Source organism: Lynx canadensis, chromosome A2 (genome assembly GCF_007474595.2).
Source record: "Lynx canadensis isolate LIC74 chromosome A2, mLynCan4.pri.v2, whole genome shotgun sequence".
NCBI classification, from domain to species: Eukaryota; Metazoa; Chordata; class Mammalia; order Carnivora; family Felidae; genus Lynx; species Lynx canadensis.
In genome coordinates, this window is record NC_044304.2 from 57,626,190 (window position 1) to 57,649,199 (window position 23,010).

A 23,010-nucleotide genomic window follows, 5' to 3' on the forward strand; every position below is an offset into this window, starting at 1 on the left:
TCAGAGCTCTGTGACTCGTGAGTTGTGCGGTCACTCGACTAGGGGCAGTGATGCACATCATACCAGCGGTACTTGGGGCCCAGGGCTCTGCAGTCACAAGGCCATAAGCTGCACATGTACCGTGGGCCATCCCTGCCCGTACTGCTAGCACAAACCACACACACTCCTCCCCAGACTGGCGGTCCAGGAGCACCCTGTGGGAGATGGGCCACCCAAAAAGCTTGCCACGTCCTACCAAGGTACACTTATCAACCTACTAGGCAATTGCCGGTGTCTGAGGCATTGTTTCAGGAGATAAAGTTGCGTGTGTATGTTTACCTCCTCCCCTAGAGTAAGTGGCTCATGGCTGTCATGAGGGACAGTGCCTTTCTCCCCTCACTTGACTCTTTTCTGGCAGAAGTCATTTACCCTGTAGAGTGGGGTATGTGGGGTTGGGGGGGCAGCTATGGTCCCAGCTTCCCCACCCGCCCCGGGCTGCCTCTCAGAGCCAGAGCTGGTGCTGGGACACTGGTACGGCGTGGAGGGCGGGAACAGCAGGACAGCACTCACCAGGGCGGGCCATGGCAGCCTCGGCCAGGCCGCCCAGCACAAGGGTCTCTCCCACCATGTGTGGGCCCCATGGCACCAGCTCTCCAAAGCCCTGGCGCCTGTCTTGGGCTGGTGGGGCAGGCAGGGACTGCCCACTGAGACCATGTTCAAGGTGCTCTGCCCCTCTGCTCCCGAGGCCTACGTGGAGACAGAGGCAACCAGCCTGGCTCCACGAGGACGCACCGGGTACTGAAGCAGCACCTGGGAAGCACGGACACTACGGCACGGACAGGATCCTCAGCAGGGTCCTCATCTCTGCCCGCAAAGCCCTCCACCTACTCTCTTTGCAGTAAGGTGACCCGGTGGGCTCCCAGCTCATCTCACAGGGCCTCTCAGCCTCCCAGGACTTACAATGAGGCCACTTTTTTGAAGGGAGCAGCTGCATACATGTGGGGCTTTCTGACCTCGAGGCCTCCTCCAAGACCTGAGATAGCTCCTCGGGTGTCAGGATGGGACTGTCTCACTAGCCCCACAGATTTTGGGGAGCATTTCCCGGGGGAAGCAACAGGCCTAGTGTCAGGACCCTTTTCTCAGAGGCCGGTGTCTATGGCTCCGTAAAACACCGTTTCCATATTAGGGTTCACCTTTGGCTTGTGAACTTGAGGACCAAGTGTCCATCTTGAAATTCAAGTAGGAGTTACAAGTCACCGTGGGCCAAACCCAGCCAAAAGGTAGGTTTTGTTTAGTTTGGAAAGTTTAAAATTTTTAGCCATAAGTTTTACATAAACATTAAATTAGATACAATTTGATTACTGGGCATATAGCAAGGGACCTGAGTGGCACAGCCCCCGCCACCCTGTCTCTTGCCTGCCACTTGGTCTGTTCAACACCTACTTGGCCCTGTCAGGATCTGGCCTTGCCACCCGAGTTCAGAGGCCCCAGGGAGCAGGCGGGCCTGGAGGTCAGGGGCTGATGGGAAGACACCCAAAGATCTTCAGTCGGCCTCCCCCCACTGTGTTGCCCTGTGGAGCTAGCACCAAGGGCCATGGGCCACATTTGACCCCAGCCCCCCCACAACCTGTGGGCTGGGACAGCTCCCCTGGGCTGCTCCAGCTCTGGGAGGCTTGGGCTGTGCAGGGCCATGACCCCGGGCCTCCACAGCCGGCACTTCCAGCCTGCAGCCGGCAGCGCCCCTCCTCCTCCACCTGGCACTGGGTGTCTCGGGTTCGCTGAAGAGTCTTTCACAATTAATGAACTTCAAAAAGGTTAAAAGTAATTCTTCATGGGAGGAATCGGCAGGAAAAGACAAGCAGGAGGGGGGTGTAGAGTTGGGGGGGCGGGGATGAAGGAATCTGACCAGTTATATTTAATAAAAAGCTTAAAAGCCACAAACAGGAAGCAGACCTATTAAAAAGGCAACACTGATCTAACAAAGGAATGTGAACTTGAGTTGACTGAAGCCGCGGCACTGTGTCTCCCTCCCTGTACTCCCACCCCAGTACCCAGAGCCCCCAAACAAGCCTCCTCTTGTACTCTGGCCTGTTCTGAGAACACCCCAACTCGGAGTTTGCCTTGGGCTAGAGGAAGGGGGCTGAGGGGAAGGTCAGCATGACCCCCCAAAAAAGGAAACAGACGGTGCTGGCCTTCCTTCATCTGGACCAGCAGGCCCCTGCCACCGGGGGAGGGGTGAGTGCTCCGGGGTGCGGTCCCCCCCAACTCCAGACAGCTCCCTTCCTGCCCTCCCAGTGCCCTGTACCCCTCCTTCCCAGTGAGCCCCCACAGGGACAGGCCCAAAGCCCTGGGAAGTGAGGTCTGGACCTTGGCCTGCCCGGCTCATGCCCTGTGTGTGTTTCTTGGAACCCAGAGCAGGACACTGTGGACCCTGGTTGGGCTGAGGTAATGACCAGGAGCAGTGGAGAGGACAGGACAGGAGCTTAAAGCCTGGTATCATGGTCACTTTGCCTGCCCCAGGGGAGTATGTCCAACTGTGACGGAGCTGAGCCCCACCCTGACGGAGACCTCAGGGTGCAAACAGCAGATCCGAGTGCCACAGGGAAGCAGGCCTCCGGTGCCCACTGCTCTTCCTCATGCGAGGGCAAATCCCACACATGACCCTCTGGGCTCGAGGAAGGACTAGGGAGGCAAGGGTCCTTGGCCAGGCTCTCAGGAGAGCAAAGGGTACTGACTTCACCTGGCGAGCTGCCGGGGAACTTGGCCAGGGCACCACCCCACCTGAAGATGTCACTCAAGAAGCTCTACACCAACATCGTGTTGCTGACTTGATCTGAACCTCCCCGTGGCTTTCCAACCCTCACAGAATAAAACTCAGAGCCCTGCAGATATGCAGGGTACAGCAACATGCTGATGCAAAGTCGGGGTTTCTCTGTAAAATCCTTCAACTCTGTTGCATGTCTGAAAACTGGTGTAACGTACTGCTGGGGAAGAAAAGTGACATCCCACACACCTCCCGGCTTGTGCCAAACAAGCAGTCCTCACGTCAGGGCCTTCGTACATATCCCCTGTCTCCACGAACGTTCTTTCCCTTGGTGTCAGTGGGGCTCCCTCCTTTCCTTTGGTCAGGCCCCTACTCAACTGTTCTCGCCTCAGAGAGATCTTCCCTAATTGCCCTCTCCAGAGGCACACACAGTGATTCTCCCCTCACCCTCCTTTATTTTTCTGTGAGGCACAGTCAATACTCATTGAGTGCATTCCCACCCACCCCCTCCCATGACTGTGGCAGCCTGCCGGGTGTGCAGCGGGACCTCAAGAATACGGGTGTGGGGTACGCACAGGAGTGATGGGATGGAGGGCCGAACTAAAGAAATCCAAGGGCTCTATTCCCAAGAGCAAATGCACACCCTTGATCCCGCCATGGACAAGCCCCAACTCAGGTTGCACAGAGCCTCCGCACCTACTGGTCTCCACGGGGCAAAAAAGGAGGTGGCAACTCACATTCTGGCTACTGGGGCAGCGTGCCAGGCCCCTGGTGGTCTCTCTCACCAACTTTTCCTTCAAAGCAACTGTCAGATCAGTACTGGTACCATACTTCACAGACAAGCCAGGTAATACATTCAAGGTCACCCCTATATGGTAACGGTGGAGCAGGCGCTCAGACTCAGACCTTGACCTTGGCTCTACCCAGAGGCTAACTCCACGCCAAGCCCCTCCAGGACCCATCCCGGCTCTTCAGCCACAGGGGACCAAAGGCCATGAGACCGAGTGGGTTGGGCCCCGTGTATCAGCTCAGGCAGGCTGAACATCCTGAGCCAAGGGGCACTGTCCGTGCACCGTCTCTGCTGTCTCTCCATGCCTGCATGGTGCCTGCCAGTGGGAGGAAGTGACTGCACTCACCAGGGATGTGGATCTTGAACTTGCCACTCTGGCCGAAGGCGCTGTCGATGACCCCCAGCTCCTCAGTGGACAGGTGCACCTTGAGGCCCACGAAGAGCTGTATGTTGGTCTCCTTTTTGAACAGGGACCGGCCGATCACGCTGTGGTCGTCTATCACCTGTCCCCACACACCCGGCCCCGGAGAGACAATCAGTGTGTGCTGGAGGAGCCTGGGACTGCCGCTGCCCCTACCCGGCCCTGGGGTGATCTGTCTTGCCGACAAAGGAACGCACTGGAGTCACGTGGCAACCAGCCCTCATCACCACCACTGACCACCGCTGAGCTTCGGCTGCCGGCAAGCTGGCCGTGAGAGCTTTGTGTGGCTCACGCATAGCACACGGCAGCAATGGGAGGGAGGCACTGTTTCCCCACTTCACAGATGTAGAACTGGAGGCATAGCAGAGTTAGGCCATCCGTCCCAGGTCACAGAGCTCCCCGGGCAGACTGAGCTCAGAACCCACAACCTCCCCGCCCGTACCAGCCTCTGCATGGCCACTGTGCCCTGCCTGTCTCCAAGCACCTGTCTAATGATGGCTAGCGGCATTCTCCTCATGAAAGCTTGCTCAGACTCCCCAGGTCGAGAGGATGACATCCACACTTGAGTCTGCATCAAGGTTTTCTAGAACTTGCCTCACCCTATCTCCGGTTTCCCCTCCCACAAGGAGTGTCCGAGAACTTGGTCTCTGACTCCCCATCCCGCTAAACACATATGCATTTCAGCCAAGGCTGTACTCACTCTGCTCAGGGCCCCTTCCTGGCCTGGCCCACATCTACCTACACCACACCCCACCGCCTCTTCTCTGTGATGCCCTCTTGCCCCAACCCCAGGAGAGGCTCCAGCTTCCCTGTCTCCCTGCTGGCCGTGGCCAGGCCCTGCGCTGCCCAGCCTGTGCCCCCTCACTCTTTGTGGAGGCCCAGGCCACAGAAGGGACACACACGTGCATGAAAAGCCGACCTAGTACAGCCCTGATTTCAGCAAGAGCTGTGTTCACCTTGAACCTCTCCCCGGGGGACTGAGTGCGGGGAAGGTTGAAGTGTCACGCTCCCCTCCTGTGGCCTCCCCTGCCCTTCCTGGCTCCTTTCCAGGGCCTGTGCCAGGAAGGTGCCAGGCCTCTGTGTAAAAGAGAGAAAGAGGGACATGTGTATGTGTGTGTGTGTGCATGTTGAAGACTAGACCCTCCCCCAGATGACCTCAAACGGGCTAACGAGCTGCTTCTTGAGATTTGCTGCTACTTCAGAGCAGGGCCCATGCTTGACCTGGCGTCCGGCATGCTGGGTCCCACACAGGTGCCACAGAGCAAATGGGGGAGGCTTCTTCTTGCTCTCCAGGCCCTGTGAACCGGCTTTGGTGCTTCTGGGGACCAGGGTTGAGTCTGAGCAGGCGTCAGCCCGGGCAGCAGCATGGAGGCTGGAGTGCTGACAGCGGTGGGGCCTGCAGCCTCCACGTGTTCTCCTCCTGAGGCCGAGACTCATGGGGGACCCCCATGGGCCGGGCTGTCCTCAACCTCAGAAACCTCTCACTTCTGCCCAAGACACCAAGATTTGGCCAAGGGCCCCAGATGGATTGTTTTGAAAGGCAGAAACTGTCCCATTTACCCTAAAACCCTTTTAGAAAAACATATCCTATTCTATTTGATTCATAGCGCCAGATAAAAGGTACTTGAATTCCTCCTCTCCCCGGTGATGGATGAATCGGATACAAATAACGATAAGAATAATCATTTCCACTTGCACAGCCCTTTATAATTCACAAATCTCATTCCCACACATGAACTCCTCCTCGTCCTTCAGGACTCAGCCCCGGCAGAGCTCTCCCGTGGGCGGGACTGCCATGGGCTCTGCCCCGTTTGTGGGTACCACAGGGTGAACTGAACAGAGGTGGCTCCTGGGAGCTGCAGGACACGGGGAGCGAGGGTGAGCGGATGTCAGCAGTCCCAAATGCTTTCCCAGGCTTTGCGGCTCCCAGGACCTCTGCCTCCACACCCACCAGAGCGGCCTGTACGTAGAAGTCTGTTCCCAGCCTGCCCGGGGCCTGGGAGGCAGGGCTACCTATCATGTTCGGCAGCCAGGATGGTTAGCCGAACTGACTCTGGACTAGCCATTCTGTGTGCCCCATGACTGAAGGTGCTCAGTGCCACCTCCTGTCCTAAGCTCGGCCTGCACTACTCAGAGGCCACCAGTTGTTAGAAGAAAGTGCCTCAGAGCACCGCAGCCTGTAACAGAGGCATCAGGGGGCCCCAATGAGCCCCGGGGCACCCTTGTCTGCAAGGGGTTTTCATTCCTACTTCAGGGCAGTCAGAGGCGAGATCTGAGGGAACTGCAGTCACCAGGGCCAGTGGCACGGTGGAAGTTCAAAGCCAAGTATGCCGGGCCTTTGCAGAGCCCGTGCTGAAGACGCCCGCCGGGATGCCCCGGGGGGCACTCTGGGCAGGACGGGTGGGTCCCAGGCCCTTGCTAGCCCATGAGACAGGGCCAGCTGAGACCCAAGACCTGTCCTGGGCCCCGTGGCTGGGCGAGAAATGACACAGTCAGAGAAAAGGCACAGTCCTTGCACCAGGAGCTTACAACCTACCTAGAGAACCACCTTATAAAAGGCACCACAGGGCCCCAACAGGCAATCCAGGCAGAAAATTCACACCCAATTCCTAACAATGTTCATCCTTTCTTCCTACAAATATTTACTGAGAGCCTACCATGTGCCAGGTGTGTCACCGAGGGCAAATCCAAGCTCCTGCCTCCAGGGGCTCATGTATATCCTTGTGGAGGGTAATTATATTCTTTCCTCCATCCCATTGCCTCTGGACGGCTCACTGGCTACAGGGTGTCCCTGTTTCTGGGCAGGGCCCTGGTGCCTGCAAGGGCCCCAGTCAAGCTTTTCGTGCCTATGTCCTCCCAGCACCCTGGCCCTTGCTCCTCTGTAAACCCTGGTCCTGTCTCTTGTCTTCGGAGCACAGATCACTCCCTAATATTATGCCATAGCTTTATCTGCTGTTTGTTTAACGTTTATTTATTTTGAGAGAGAGAGAGAGTGAGAGAGCAAGCAGGGGAGGGGCAGAGAGAGAGGGAGACAGAGAATCCCAAGCAGGCTCCACGCTCAGCTCAGCGCCTGACGCGGGGCTCGATATCCCGACCGTATCATGACCTGAGCCGGAATCAAGAGGTGGACGCGCAACTGACGGAGCCACCCAGGTGCCCCTGTCCGTTACTTGTTTCTTCCTCCCAAGCGGGACACAGGTCCGTGAGAGCAGAAACATGTCTCTCTTCTCCACAGCTGCGTTCTCTGCACATCAACAAGCCTTGCTATATGCTCCCCGAATGCCTGAGTCAATGTTAAATGTACCTAACTGTGGTTGTTGGTACGTCTGCAATGCTCAGTCCTGCCTGTGGTCTTTCATTTTTTAACACTTCATCCACGCATAACTGATCTATAAAAGCACGTACACATTTTAGGTATGTAGCCTGATGATTTTAGAGATATGTATACACCCATGAAAACATTACCACGATCAAGCCGATGAACATAATGAACATGTCTATCACCCCTCTCCCCCTCCCCTCAACCGTACCCACCCCAGACTTCGCCCAGTCCTCCCAGGCTCAGTTTGGACAAGCCTTCCTTCAGACAGCCTCCCCACACGGCAGGAACCTCCTGTCCTGAGGCCTGGCCGCTCTGTCTCATCACTGGCAGCTGGCCTGTCTGTGTCCCTCACGAGACAGACTGGGAGTTCTGCCCTGCAGGGCCCTGGCCCATGACAGGTCCCAGTAAATATGCACGTGATATGCAGGTGGGGAGGGAGATACTGCTGACAGAAGGGGACTCTTGGCTCTTTGGGCGCAAAAGTAGATCACTCAAGTGGACTTGTGGCTGGGGGTACGTTTCATTAGAGGGAGCCCACAGCCCCGCCTTGCACCTAGGTCCCCTTCCGCCCCAGTATAGGCTATCCCTCGCACCGGAACACAGCAGGCTCTCCAACGGGCCTGGTGGCGGGGCTTCGTGGTGACCAGGGCCCTGGGGTGGCAGGCATGCTACCTATTAGCAAAAAGGCATTTCACAAGACTTTTTATTGGGCCTTCTCCCCCGCCTCTTCCTTTCTTTGGGTTATAGAATATTAACTTAAAAAGCTAAATGCCACAGACACAGCGGAGGACCCATCTCCCACCCCCTCCCAAGCCTCGCAACGAGGGCAGACTAATTTTATTAACTTCAGGGGAACTTCAAAAAGCTTCAGGGCCTTCATGGCAGACTGCAACGACCCCAAAGTTGGTTTAAGTGCTACATAAACAAAAGCCTAGGGCCAGGGAAGCTGAGGGCTCCCGGCGCTTCTTGTTTATGTTCTCATCTGGCCGAGTGGGCCAGCGTGCGGGCTGGCGGGCCCTGTAATCCTGCCGGTGTGTGGTGCCGGTCAGTTCACTGACCTACATTACCACAATATTTTTTTAAGCATCCGGGATAAGGTGAGGAGCGAATGGGCTTTTTCTGACCCTCCGAGGAGGGGCCCGAGGGGCTCCCTCTTGCTTGCTGCCTCGTGGTCTCCCTGGGCTGGAGTGGCAGTTTAGAAAGGATTCAAGTTCAAAGGCAGGGCCCTGGTCATTCCTGTTCTCTTGTTTTATGGCTTGGCCAGAAGGCATAATAGCACTGATTAGGTGTAATGTCCCTCCTACTAACTTCTGTGTCTTCAATTCCACTTGTAGGGGCCAGGCAGTGCGGGTGAGGAGGCCGGCCTTCAGCATATTGCCAGGAACACCTTGTGGTCTCAGAAAAGCTGACGCACCACCCCCCCTCCCCGATGGTCCACACTATCATTTCCAGCAGCCTGAGTGGATCCTTCCAGGAGCTGGAAGATGGCCCAGTCTGGCACTATGGACACAAGCTGCCAGGACAGCGAGAGGAGCTGGCAGCAACCTCCTCTTCCCTCAGATTGTCCAGCCCTCTGCACCTCCTCTGTCCCCGACCCCAGCACCCTCAGCAGGTGAGAGCCACAAACTGTCCTTGGCCATGCTCTGGAAGAGACGCCTCCACACCATTAGTTATTCTTCCGAAAAGCCAAGTAGGGATTTAGCAAAGTGAAATGACTGGCCCAAAGTCACACATTCCAGCTTTCCCTGCCGTCACCTCCACGGCATGAGAGCAGAAGAGGTGGATGTTTGGCAGCAGTGAATGGGCCCGGCCATGGCATTCCCATTCTCTGGGCTCCCCTGAGCCATGCCATGATTGCCTGGGCCCAAGCTGGCAAATTCAGCCCTGGGGCAGCAGGGTAGCCCTACCCCTGCCTGTCCCAGCTCCTAAAAACCCCAAGCCACCGGAGAAGCCGACCCCAAGGACAGGGAGTAAAGACAGATGGAGCCTGGCCACTCCAGGCAGGAAGTGAGGTGGGGCCTGAGCACCTGTCAAAGGAAGATCTGCCAGCCCAGTGGACTCAGTGCCTTGGGAGGGAGGGCTGTGTGGCTGTGAGGTGCTTCTGGTCGGCTCTGGGGCCAACCCGGGGTGGAGGCTGCCAGGTCCAGAATGTACTGAAGGCCAGTGAGGCAAGCTGCTGACCCTCCAGGGATTCTCCAGGCTCCTCATCCATAAAATGAGGCTGGAGGGATGGTAAGCTTTCCTCTAGCTATGGTTATGAGGCCAAGAGGCCAGTTACCCTTCTGGTGAATTCCAATACAGGCCACATTTAGGAGCACGGGCGCACTGGAGACCAGAAGAGACAAAGAAAGAAGGTTAAGGGGATGGGGACCAGGCGAGGGAAGATGGGAGGAGGAGGTGCTCAGCTAGAAGCAACAGCTAAGAACAGACTCAAATGCTATTGTCCAACATGGCTCTTGACTCTCTGCACAGAAGGGCCAATTCCAGAGAAAAGGCTGAGCTTCTGCTCGTGCAGTGGGCCGGAGCCTGGGCTCTGGAGCCAGCTTGCTTGGGCTCAAAGCCCTGGTCTTGTGGTCTTGGAGCCTCTGGCCCGTGGCCTAACCCCTACGGGCCTTAGCTGCTCATCCACAAAGTGAGGTAAGAGAGCTATGGCAGGTTTACACAGAGTTGGCACTGGCCTGGCCTCTGCCACCCCCACGCTCCCTGGGCAGGGTGTCTTCCTCCCTCAGGACCCTCCCCACTGCACGATACACAGGAAGGCAGGGGGGGCAGGTACGGGGCCTGTGTCCCCCGCCCCACTGGCTGCCACATGCAGATGCGAGCAGACATTGCTGACAGACCACGGCACTCTTCCATGGCCCCCTGCTGGTCACTGACCCCCAGGCAGAAGGCTGTATTGGGAGCAGGCCGGGACAAAGCCTGTGTGAGGGTCTTGGCCCAGCAGCAGCTTGACTGCACCGGCTGCCCCAATTGGAAGAGGGGTGGTAGGGGAAGGCAGGAGCTGGCCGAAGTGCATCTCTCCATCCCCAGAATGTAAGCTCTCCAGATATTACTGGGGGTAGACGTGGTAAGAGGGGACTCACAAATGTCTGCTGTAAGAAATCTCATGAAAAGTCTCGTTAGAGAGAGGGACGATAGCCTTTCCTGCTGGAGGCAGTGAGGCCGATATCTCTGGGGAGCTTCCGGAAGACCAGGGGTCATCATTTGTCCTGGGTGTTAAAGGGCAGGGGGGCTAGAGGACATGCCTTTTCTCGGCCCTGTCTGTCTTTGAAATATGTGTGTGTGCCCAGTGGTTGGCTCGTCTCCAAATTATAGACTCTTCCAGCTAAAGGAGAAAGACCTCAGAGATTAGACACCTGAACATCCAGCAGGGAAAAATCTTCAGAGGACAGTTGGAGGCTTTTCATTTTGAAATCAATCATCGTGACGTCAAACCAAAGGCAATGCATGTGGGACTTACTCCTTGGGAACAATGCTGAACCTGGGCCAGCACGGTTACAACACTAGCCCGAAGTGGGGACTTTCACTGTTTGCATGAATACTTCGCTTCGTTTATTAGCCGTCAGTCATCAGAGGGTGACTTCCCAAAGAGCACTCACTGGTTGCGTATGGAAGCCCAGGCCCTTGCTTACGTGCCGGGCAAGTCCCCACTGTCCCCAGCCCCTGTGCGGGAACCTGGCTGCCAGTGCACATAATTATGTCATTACATGTGTGTGTCTCTCGGGGCCCAGTTCCCAGGATGAGGCTTGGGAACTGCCCAAGTTCCGAAGCGACTATTCTAATTCAAATTGGAGAAGTGGCACCAAGAAAAGAAGGGCAGCCTGCCGTGCAGTGGGGACCCGAGTCGCTCGCTCCATTGGCTGTGAGGAGGGCTGAGGCAAGAGAAGGGGTTGGGAAGGTTTGAGTCCAGACTGCTTCTTTCAGCTCTGTGCCCATGACCTGGGGCAAGGGACTTCCCTGACCCTTAGTTTCTTCCTCTGAAAGGGCTGTTTTGGGGATTAGGGGTGTTGGTGTTGGCAGGGACAACTAAGACACATCCAGAGACCACAGATGGAGAGTTATCTAACCGGGAGCTGCTCTCGGGACTCTGGTTCTCTCCCTCTTACCCTCCACCTCACAATGAGGTCCTCGCTGAGGACAAGAGCCAGGGAAGGGATCTGCAAGGGATGAACTCAGAAGTTGCCTGGATCCCCGATGCAGCCCTCACACGGGGTGGTAATTCTCCCAGGGCACTTGACAGCCACCAGGATCGACAACTTCCCCAAGCGTCCCTGGGATGACGATGCTATTCTGGTACACCCATCCTTACTTGGCGTAAGAAACATCTCGCCCAAAAGATGCCTTTTCTTCCTCCCCAGTACAGGGCCATGGCCTGGTATGGTGGGGAGATGGGGGCCCTGGAGTGGCCCCCAAGGTAGGGCCACTCCTCCACCAGCCACGGTGGGACCCTGGGCAGACCACATCACTCCTCTGAGCCTTAAGTGTCCTCCCCTTTGAAAACAGGGTGAGCCTATCTGCCTCCAAAGTTGTTGTGAGAAGAGGCAAGATTTCTGACTGAAAGATTTGTGTGAGCGACAACCAACCTCACTGCAGTCCCCTGGTGCAAACCCAGGAAAGGAAAGCGGCCTTCAATTCATCTCCTTTTGTCAAGTGATTTGCAGAGGCCCAGTGAGGAGGCCCAGGGCAGGCGCCCCCAGGGCGCCCACCCAAGGAGGAACCTGCCCGCCTCTGCCCCACCTCTTGGGCCAGCAGGGCTGGCTTCCTCAGAACTAGGGCCTGCCCACCACTGGGCAGAGCACTTGCTTATCTGTAGAAGCCTTGCCACCCACTTCCCTGCACCCCCACTGAGCCTCCCTCTCTGTTTCTGTCCTCCATCACCCAGGCACTGATGCAGGTAAAGCTGTCTGTCCACAGCTCATAGGGAGGTACAAAGGCACCACTCCTAAAGGCAGCCGTATTTTCATGGAGGAAAAAGGAGACGCACATTTTAGTGAGCACTTGCTTCGTGCCAGGCCCCCCCTTGGCCCTTAGCACACGTGATCTCATCAACTCCACCACAGCTTCCTCATCTAAGAGACAGGTTCCGGGGGTGGGGTGGGGAGAGAATGTCCTGTCTATGGCCAAGCTGAGCCAGGCCAGTGCCAGCTCTTTCCACTGTGTCGAGCTGCCTTGACCCTGTGTCTATATTCAAGCAAAAAAGCAATCTTCAATCTGAGGAGGCTCACAGGCACCTCAATAGCCCAGCAAGATTCTCCACTATCAGATGCTGCCGTTTGGAAGGGAGGAGAGAGGCCAAGGGCTTGGGCCAGGGCCAAGGCCAGAACAACTAGGGCTGATCTTCACTATCTGATCTTCTCCCTGAGGAAAGAGCCCTCCTGACCTCTGGTTCAGGGGGGAACCTCTGTTCTCTTGAGTGGCCTGGGAGCCAGTACAGTCTTCAGCCTGCTGGACAGGGGCCTAGCGGAGCAAGGGTTAGCAGAGTGGGCCAAGGGACCAGGTGGACCACAGCACTGCTTCCTCCGAGGGCGGGTCAGGAAGGACTGCAGGGAGCCTGGGCCGGCCGGCACCCCAGCCAGCACACTCTCCAGTGCCCTGGGCACATTGAACAAGCCATCAGCAGTACCGTGGGGTGAGCCAAGTGCCAGGAGGCAGCAGCACTTTAGACTTCAAAGCCAGCCAGTGCCCCTGGTGGCGTCTGTGTGTTTACACTTGGTTGGGCTGATGCCGCAGGCTCCTTGGCCCAGCCCTAAGGCCTTCCCCATCCAGCGCCAGGGTGCCAGAGCCAGGGTAGTCGGCATGCATGGCCTGATCCCACCACAGAAAAGGTGTGGGTATCAGCGTCTCGCCACCACCCGAGTTGGGAACCCAGGCATCTGTGCCTGAGGAAAGTCCAAGTAAATAGCAGCAAGGAGAGCCACTGCTTAACAATGGCCTAGTGTGCCAGGAACAGCACTCGGCATTTTATATGTACTCGTCTCCCCGCCTTCCACCAGTCCATGGAGTAGGGAGGATAGCCCCTATTTTTCCAGGAAGGGTGCTGAGGGTAAGAGACTCCCCCAAAGTTTCACACCCACTCAGGGCCGTTCAGCATCCCCTGGGGCCTTGGCTGGAGCCTGAGGTCCCTGGGCCCTCAAGGCCTCAGCCCGCAGACATTGCCATACTTGGTTCTCCTCCCTCCTCTCCTCTAGTCCTGGTCTCAAGGAGGCACCATCTTGGTCCTGTGTGGCTGCTTCCCCGACCTGCCACGTCCTGGGACCCCACTTCACAATTAGTAGCAGGCCAGCTGGGGTAGCTAAGGTGTAAGGTGGGCCCAAAGAGATTTCTGAGTAGGCAGTGGCAGGGCCACCTTAGTTTCTCAGAGAGTGATGTGGGCGGAGGTGCACAGGCTGCTAGGGCAGGGAGGGAGGAGAGGAGGGCCCCTGGGGTGTGGCAGCAGTCGGAGGTGTGAAGTGGACCATGGCAGGGCAGGCCAAGTGCACAGCACTCCGCGTCCTCGGCACTGAGCCCTTGGTGGCCCCACCTTTTCCCATGCAATTGTTACAAATGAGGAAACAGGGCCCCAGAGAGTAAGTGGCTTCCGTCAGGCCAGACTACTCGACTCAACCTGGGGTGCCCAGGATCTGGGAATGCAGGCTAGGTGACAGGGGACAAGGTTGAGGACCTCATGTGGACACCTGTCTGTAGGCTGCCCTGGCTGGCCCCACTCAAAGGATTTCTCCAGCACAATCTGAATGAAGCTTCAGCCTCCCCCAGGCCCCAACCTGCTGGTGGCTTTGGTGGTTGGCCCACATACACCTTGGAGCTGCCTTCTGTCCTCCAGCTGCCAGGCACCCTGGGCCAGAGGGCCCTGTTTCTGTGCCTCTGCAGAAACAGTGCCTGGCTCTGGGACCTCCACCTCCCAGTCTGACCAGTCACAAGGCACAGCTCAAAGGTCATTAACTCTTTGTAATTTTCCCGTACAAGACCACCTCCTCCCACCTTAGCAGAGTCCTTGCCCCTCTCCTGCTTCCTGCGGCCCTCTGTAGGCCCTCTGACCAGGCACATGTCTCCTCCGTACAAAGGCCATGTTGCCTGTGACACTCAGCCTGGCTCACTGAGAGAGGAGCAGCTGGTTTAAATCCACACGTGGCTGGGATACAGGGACCTCTGGAGCATGGCCCAGGAGCTCCACCCCAGCTTAGAAACACCACCCTTTACTTTCACCAGATCTTTGCACACCTGCAAAGAAAGATTCTTTACCTAACCGTTTTCTTTAAATACCGACGCTTAAAAGAGAAACTTCACATGGTACCCTAGAGAGAAAATGAGAGTCGCCATAAATAGGAACCTAATGGTAAAGTAAATACAATTAAAAAAATGAATTGGATCCTAGTCACAGACTGTTGATACTGGAAGGATCTATCTTGGCCCTGTTTTCTGCTTGTTCAAAAAGCAGATCAGCATGTAAGAGATGGGTGTTAAAGTCACCTTCAGAGGAATCTAGGACTTTCTTTGCGATGTAATCAAGGGACCAACAAAACAAAACAAAACAAAACAAAACAAAACAAAACAAAAAACAAACCACACACACACACACACACACACACACACACACACACACCCAAAAAACAAAAAAACAAAAAAAACCTGAAAAAGAACAAAGTGATTACTAAGGGATTCTACATTGTAGAACAGTATGGGAAACAGCCTTAACCAAATGAACAGCAACCTACTGCTTGCCAATTTCCAAGCAGCAAATGTATGAAAGAATAAACAAATGAGCACAGACACACACACACACAACATATATCTATGTATCTATATCCATTCTTCATTTCTACTTTTAATGGTTCATGATTTCTACTTTTGAAAATCTACTACCGTCTTCTCTGTGGCCACAGGTACAACTAGAATCTAAGGCCCACAAGCACAGGGATTTGGCTCTTATTTACCGTTATACCCCCAGCCCTGAAAACAGCACAGGGTAAGTGTTCCACAAATGTTTTTTGAATGACTGTTGCTGAATGCCCAGTTTTGTAAATGTTCCACAGAAAAAAGGAGAAAGGGTATTTTCTCTGTCTGAGGGATATAAGGGTTTTTATCTATTTAGAAATCAAGTGTAGGAATTGTGTTACACCTCTGTGTCCTTCCTTACCTGTTGTTTAGCGGGCCTGTCCAATTCTGGAACCTGCATTCTAATGTGCCCCACTATAATTATCACTCCTTTTTTTTTTTTTTTTTTTTTAACCAAGTTCTCCTTGAATTTCTAACAGATTTTGTTTTTATATGTTTGGCAGGTGCAAGTTTGTAACCATGCCTTTATCATTACATGGTATCTCTCTTTATCTTGGTAAGTATTTTTTTTTTTTTTTAATTTTTTTTAACGTTTATTTATTTTTGAGACAGAGAGAGACAGAGCATGAACGGGGGGAGGGGCAGAGAGAGAGGGAGACACAGAATCAGAAACAGGCTCCAGGCTCTGAGCCATCAGCCCAGAGCCTGATGCGGGGCTCGAACTCACGGACCGCGAGATCGTGACCTGGCTGAAGTCGGACGCTTAACCAACTGCGCCACCCAGGCGCCCCTCTTGGTAAGTATTTTTGTCTTAAATTCTAGCTTGTCTGAAATTAGCATTACCACTCATACTTTCTTTTTGTTCACAGTCTCCTGACATTTCTCTGTCTGTCCTTTTATTCCTAACCTTTGTTTACCATTGCATGTTTCCTATAAATAGCATATTACTGGGTTTTGTGTTTTAATCCAATCTATCATACTCTGTACTACAGAGGAGAATTTGGCCATTCACGTTTAGTGTAATGACTAACACTCTTATTCCTCCTGTTTTTGTCATTATTTATGAACAATGTTTTTGTTTCCTTCATTTTTGTTGGTTTAATCAAATTCATTCCAGATTTTCCTTTGTGTGTGTGGAAGTGCTACACTTTCCTGGTCCATTCATAGCTTCTTCCCCTTTCTCTGTGCTTATAATCTTATACATATTTCTATACTTTTACCTGAAAACAGGATACTAAGCATCTCCCTCACCACCATATACTCTAATTCCTTTCCCCAAGCCCTCCCCTGAGAAAGGCTAGGCCTTTAGAACACCTTCACTTCCCTTCTTCTCCCCTTCAGGTGAGACCTCTGGAGTGTTTCTAGTAACCTGAACTCCCTTGCTAGGACCTAATTCCTGAGGAATGCAGAGAGAGTAGAGTACTTGTGGTTGTAGATGGTGATTAGATTTTCCTTGCAGGATGCTCAATCTGTTTCAAGAGTCATATTTACCATTTAGACCAAGCGTGAACAGATAGCTAGAGGCCCAAATTCTGTCCAGTATCTGTTTTTGTACGGTCTTCAAGCTAAGAATGTTTTTTCTGTTTTCTAATGGATTGAAAAACATCAAAAGAAGAACATTTCATGACATATGAAAACTATAAGAAGTAAATTTCAATGTCCCTAAATAAACTTTTACTGGCCCCCTCACCACACCTACTTGTTCCTACCTTGGTGCAGCTCCTTGTGTGCCACAGTGGCAGAGTTGAGCAGTTGTGACAGAAACCTAGGAGCTGCTGGGTGCAGGAACTCTGGGATGGCTCCACAGTGTCTCACCTGGCTACATGTTTTATTTATTCATTTTTATTACCAGTGCATAGGCGCCATGTCACAACAGGACAAGTGGACTTCAAATGTCACACTTTCAACAATGCTCAGTGAGGTGTGGATTATTATTTTGTCGAATCACATGGCAAAGCTCTGTGTTTGTTACTGGCTGTGTTAATAAAATACAGCATATACTGACATCAGAATATTCCCAGCTCACAGAAAAAGAAAATGAGATGACTTCAAGCAGTACATCTCATCACAGCAGAATTTCTTCACGAAACGGCAACAGAGAGAGACAGAGAGAGAGAGAGAGACAGAGACAGAGACAGAGAGACAGAGAGGATATAAAGCTATAATCAAAGTAAGTTTCCAAGTGGCTCATTTGTTAGCCAAGCAAAGAAAAGCCATTTACTGGTGGTAAGTTAATTAAATTGTGTTTGATTGCAGCAACTAAAAAAAAGTATCCAGAGAAAACAAGCTTATTGAAGATGATTAGATTTGGGGCAAGACCAGTTGCTTGGTTGTGTCCTACAGGCCACAGACACTCAAAACAACAGTAATGAGTGCGGCCACATCTATAAGGGAGCCTGACCCATCCTTCGATGTGAGCAAGTGAAGCAGAGCCCAGAAGGAAGAGAAAACCTGGGGAGGGCAGATGGCTGGCCCCTGTACGGGCCATACACTGTCCGCAGCATTGTGTATTTACTTCACTCTGTCACTTTCTTTCTAGAACTCACTACTACCTGAAGGCATCTAAGGTACTGTTCCTTGTCAAGTCTCTCCCATGAGAACAAGCACTCTGTCTTGCTGTACCCGCAGTGCGCAGCATACACAGGAGCTGAGGAAACATCTGAATATATGAATGAAGAGCGTGTTTTAGGCAATGAGCCCAGGACTGTATGCCTTAAGTCTGTCCAGGTGGAAAACGTTTATTCAACACACATCTATAGAGGGCTGGGCCTTCCTTGGTTGTAAACGGAGGATGTCTCAGAGGCCCAAGTCGAGCTCCCAGAAAGCTAACTGGGTTTTGCAGAGTAGACACAATGAGTTTGCCCAGCATCATGGAGCAAGGGCTCGGAATTGGTTCACCATAGTGGTGAAGAACCTGCCCAGGAGACTGGATTTAATCTTTTCAAGATGGCTTGGCCTCCTGGAGATGTCTTTGAACGGAGACATGCCTAGGGACGGGTGATAGCTGTGATGTGTCTAGGAATTTTTCAGAGGCAGGCAAGCACAGCTGGGAAAAGATCAGCACTGGGTACTCCCTGCCCTTGTCAACCACACCCAGCAGTCAGCTTGGCTCTTAGTTTCCTCCCCAAATATGCCACTTCCAGCAGTCCTGGCTGCCTCCTGACAGGGACCGGGGCTGCAGAGGGAGGGAGGTCTCTGTGCTTCAGAGAGGAACAGAAGTCCTGGGGAAAGGATTGGAATATCATTCTGGGACTTTAAGGGCTAAACTAATAACAATAAGACAGCAAACACAGAGTAGGAGCCAAGCACTGATCTCGGAACCTTCATCCACTCCCCCAGCTCACCTACATCTCACCCCACGGTGCAGTGCTGTGAAATTCTCCGGACACAGGGAAGTCTCATGACCAGCCCATGTTTCCACACTAGGAGGTGGTCAGGCTGGGACTGAAGCCCAGGCCTGCACATCTGACGGGTCTGCTGCAAGGCAAAGGCTGTGGCCAGCCAAGCTATCTGAAAATCTCTGTACACTCTGAGTCCTGCTCAAAGCAAACAGGGTCACCTCTTGGAATAAACCAGGCCTGCTGGTTAGCTACACGAGGAAATCTTCCTCCTTCCCCTGAGCTGGACTCAACTCTCGCATATGAAGCCACACGCTATTGTGGCTCTTTCAAAATAACCCTGAGAGGAAAACTGCTTGCTCCACAAATGAGTGAGGATGGTGAAAGAAAATGGCTGCACAAGGCATACGGTGGTTATGTGGCATAGCCAGGGTTTGAGCACAGTCCGTGTGACTCCCAAGGTCAATGCCTTACCAACCTTACAAGGAAGGAAAGTCTCCCACCAAGGAGGCTCCAGTTTCTTAAGAGCACCCAAGCCTCTCAACTCACTGGACAAGAATCGACCTGACATGCTGGAAAGGTAAGGACGTGGAGGCCGTTAAGGGCTGGGATCCAATCCTGACTTTACCATCCTGTGACCTTGGGCAGGTCACTTCACCTCTCTTGAGCTAGCTTCTAGTGCGACTGCCTTTGTAGAGGCACCCTGGTGGCCTGAATTCAGAGTAGGAAGAAAATGTTTTTTCGAGTAACTTTTTGTTTTGTTTGAATTATGTTTCATCGTGCGCACATATTACTTTTCTCAATTAGTTACATATAATTTTAGGAGGAAGAAAGTGATCTGTTTAATACTTTTTTGCAAAAGTACATATAGGAAAAGTAATAACTTCCTCCTTGGATTTTTATAAGGATTTAAAATAATGTATGCAGCTAGTAATGGCACACAATAGGTGCTGCATAAATAGAGAAGGGATAATGTGGAGGGAAGCAGGTGGTGGGTGTATTTCTGGGCCCAGAAGGGAACCTGTGGCACAGAGGTCCCCAGCATCAGGACAGGTGTCCACTCAGCCAGAGCCTTAAGGGGGCTGGTAGGGGGAACCTGGGTGCCTGTTCCCTTACTTCCTTGCAGGAGCCTGGTCTCAGGTTCCCTCCACACACATCTACAGCCCCACCTGAAGCCAGCCCTGGTTGGAGGGAGCCTTTCCACTTAGGGTATCTTTGTGGGATCTGCTGACTGCAAGTCTAGGGCTCTTGTGCCTTCACTTCTGGCCTCCGTGGATTGAGCAGGAAAGGGTTGGTGGCCCCAGGGATGCCCCAGGTTGGTGGCAGGGCCTGGGTCAACTCGCCTCCTGGGTCCTCCCCACTGCCCTTAGGAGGCAAGAGTCATTTGATAATATGTCCAAGCCCACACGTCTCATTCTCAAAGGAAGTAACGGCTCCTCCCCCACCAATGGGCCTCTGTGGGCAATTAGACCTGTGAGCTCGCCAAGTGGGGCATTACTCCATGACAGATACTTCCCCAGAGAATAATTACACTTCATAATACTGCTAATAAACAAAGCTAGACAAACGAGTGACGTGCACTTTATCACCTTTGTCTTCAATCAGCATCGCAGGGCTGGCCCAGGGCTGATGGAGCCCTTGAGTGGCCCCACGGTTGGTCCTTGACCCCTCCTGGTGGCCCTGGAGTTCAAGCTGCCACTGTACAGATGAGGAAACCAACATCCACAGAGGGACAGGCCCTGTCCAGAGAACAGCAGAGGGGGATGCAACACGGCTCCAGCTCCCAGACTCACACAGGGCAGCAACGCAGGGTGACCACACCTGCCTGGCAGAGTGGGCAAGGCTGGCCTTGAAGTGGGAGCCCTGAGTTAACAAAGCTGAGGATCCCGAGTTTCAGACCGATATGAGCAGGTAAGTAAGAAGCTTCTACTGATTCCCTCATCAGAGGGCAGGTCTCGATACAGGCAGGAGAAGAAGGGGCTGAGGTCAGAGGGCAGGTCTAGATACAGGGCCTGACCACCAGGAAGAAACCCAAGACAGGGAGTAGGGGAGTGGGGGTTTCCACTGTGACAGAGAGTGCCAGAGGAGAAAGAGATCTGGAAGATCTGGGGATCCGAAAGAAGGGAAAGAGACAGGTGGCAATGGAACCCCAACACTGTCTGGTGCCCAAGGCCCTGACACTTTCTCCTGAGTGCCTGCTTGGTAAGGATCAGACACCATGCTGGAGCCTAAGCTGACGTGGGCAGGGCTGCACCAGGAGGGGTGACCCTCATCTTGCTAAGAAATAGAACTGTAGGCCTGCTGAGAGCCTCAGGGTAGACCCCACTGGAGCCTAAGTCCCCAACACTGGGGCCTTATCACCACCACGCTCACCTGGCTCAGAGACAAGTCCCAGGACCACCCACAGCCACCCCTGCCCCACAGAGGTGCACATCCAGGGAGCAAGGTTTAGACATTCTTCACCCATGTCTTCAAGGCCCAGGAGGCAGGGATTCCCAGTGAGACCTACAGGGACAGACAAAGTGGGTGGGCAGGGCCCACCTGACAGGAGGTAATCCGAGGATTTCTGAACCCTTTCAGGCTCTAGGCCACCCTCATGAAAGGTCTGGGAACCATACTGGTTCACCCACATCTAAAGACCTGCCTCCAGTGATGGTGACAGGGACCCCAGGAAGCCAGCAGCCCGGGGCCTCCTGCCATGTCACCTTCCTGTACCTTTCCACCTCTTGCCCTCTGGTACCCCCCTTCCCCAACCCCACAGGCTGAGGACATGCTTGGCCAGGCCTGCCCTGCACTGACCAGCCGTGCTCTCTCCTTTGATACGATTGGCTTGGGGCAGACCCAGCAGCCACTCTGCCTGATGGAGGCTCAGCCCCCACTGAGGCCACGAGAGCCAGGGCCTGGTCATCAGGCTGTCAGGGGCAGGGCCCAGCGCCCTATCTGAAGTTCAGGGAGGCCACTGATACACTGGCTTCTGGCCCAGCTGAAGTGCTGCTGTCCGGACCCGGACTGAGTGAGGGCCAGGGCTGCCCTGCCCTCCTCTGCCAAAGTAGAGGGTAGGGGTGGCTGGTTGGGGGCAGGTGAGGTGGAGCTTGCCGACCTGAGTTCAGGCCCCGGCTCTATGACCACGGGCAGAGAGAACCCAGGCCACTTGACCACACGGGGCCTCAGCTTCCTTGTTCAAAAACCTCAGAAGTTGGGACCAGAAGGCCGCTAAGGTCTTCCTGCTTCTCATTATGGACCCCAACCATGCCCATCCTGGCCATCCAAGCCTGACAAGGAAGGGTGATGGGCAGACGGACTACTTACCCGCTCCACGAGGCCATGCTTGTGCTTGAGCTTATATACTTTCAGCCTGGGCAAGAAACTCTCGGCATAGTCCTTGTCCTCCAGCCCGTGGAGCAAGATGCCGTGGAAAGCCAGCCGGCACGTGTTGGCATGAATGTCTGCATCTAGCCTTGAGCCGATCACCAGGCACAGCCGGGGACAGGTGACAGGCTTCTCAAACTCCACGAGGGCCCACTGCTGCCGAGGACAGTGGCCTCCCGTGGCCTGGCCCGTCTTCTTGTCAGCCTCGCCACTGTCTGTCACCTCTGGTGCCAAATCCTTGCTTAGGTACTGCTCCTGGAAGAGGTATTCTCGAGAGAAGTCGAAGGAGTCTAGCACAGGCTCATGGTCAAAGCTATCAGGGGCAGGGCTGAAGAACATCAAGCGGCCCATCACCGTCTCATGGCCCACTGTGATGTGGAACTTGGCCTTGGTCTGCAGGGGCCCCCGGAAGTACGGGATCTTCTCCACAGAGATGAGGGCTGCATGGACAGTGTGCAGGGACTCGGGGGCACACACCAGGCCACGCTCCAGCAGCTTGGGGTCAAACTGGGTGACACAGATGCCTAGTCGGTCTCCCTGCATAGCTGACGAGACGGGCATGTGAAACATCTGCATGGACTTCACCTTCTTCACCACCTGGTGTAGCAAAAGAGAAAGCTCATGAAACAAAGAGCCTTGAGGCAAGAGGGAGGGGCTCCAGCTGGAGAAGTCCCTGTCCCAGAGCTGCCAACACTCACCTGGCACCTGGCACCTGGCATGCCAGCCTAAGGGAGCACTGGGGCGGTCAGATTCCCCTTGGCCACAGCAAGCTCCACCCTGTAAACATGGGGCCCGGGTCCACACAGCACACTAGTCTAGCATGTGGGGGGTAGGCACAGCAGCCAAGTCCTGTGTTACTGTAGCTCCCTCCGTCATTTGAGTCCCCGCTCTGCCCCAGGCTCCATTCCAGCACTTTCTTGCCTTGAGCCCTCTATACAGGCTCACCACTGCATGCAGAACGCACCCCCCACCCCCCACCCAGGTCCTCAGCCTGCCAAGCCATGACCACCTGTCCTTGAAAACCTGGGCCAAACACCACTGCTCTGGAAGTCTGCCCTGACCCCCAGCGGGCAGGATCTGTCCCTCTCCGGTGCTACCCCAGCCCCTCTGAGTCATACCCAGACTTCTCTGCAGTCAGGGCCCACTCTGCGCCAGCCTGCCTGCTAGCCTGTGGGCTTCTCCAGGGCAGGCCACTCCTCACTCCCTGGACACACAGTCACTGGGGGACCGCAGTGTGCCAGAGACCGTTCTAGG

At 54.3% G+C, this 23,010-nt stretch overlaps 1 protein-coding gene across 1 annotated transcript in view; it reads right to left on the minus strand.

Annotated features, from left to right (window-relative positions):
• Positions 1–23,010, minus strand: part of EEFSEC (eukaryotic elongation factor, selenocysteine-tRNA specific) — a 252,003-nt gene that overhangs the window by 44,088 nt on the left and 184,905 nt on the right. The window contains exons 5-6 of the mRNA XM_030307536.1: positions 21,697–22,353; positions 3,880–4,036 (exon numbers count right to left, since the gene is read on the minus strand). Coding sequence (XP_030163396.1) covers positions 3,880–4,036; positions 21,697–22,353 — 814 coding nt within the window. The remainder of the gene's footprint in view (positions 1–3,879; positions 4,037–21,696; positions 22,354–23,010) is intronic.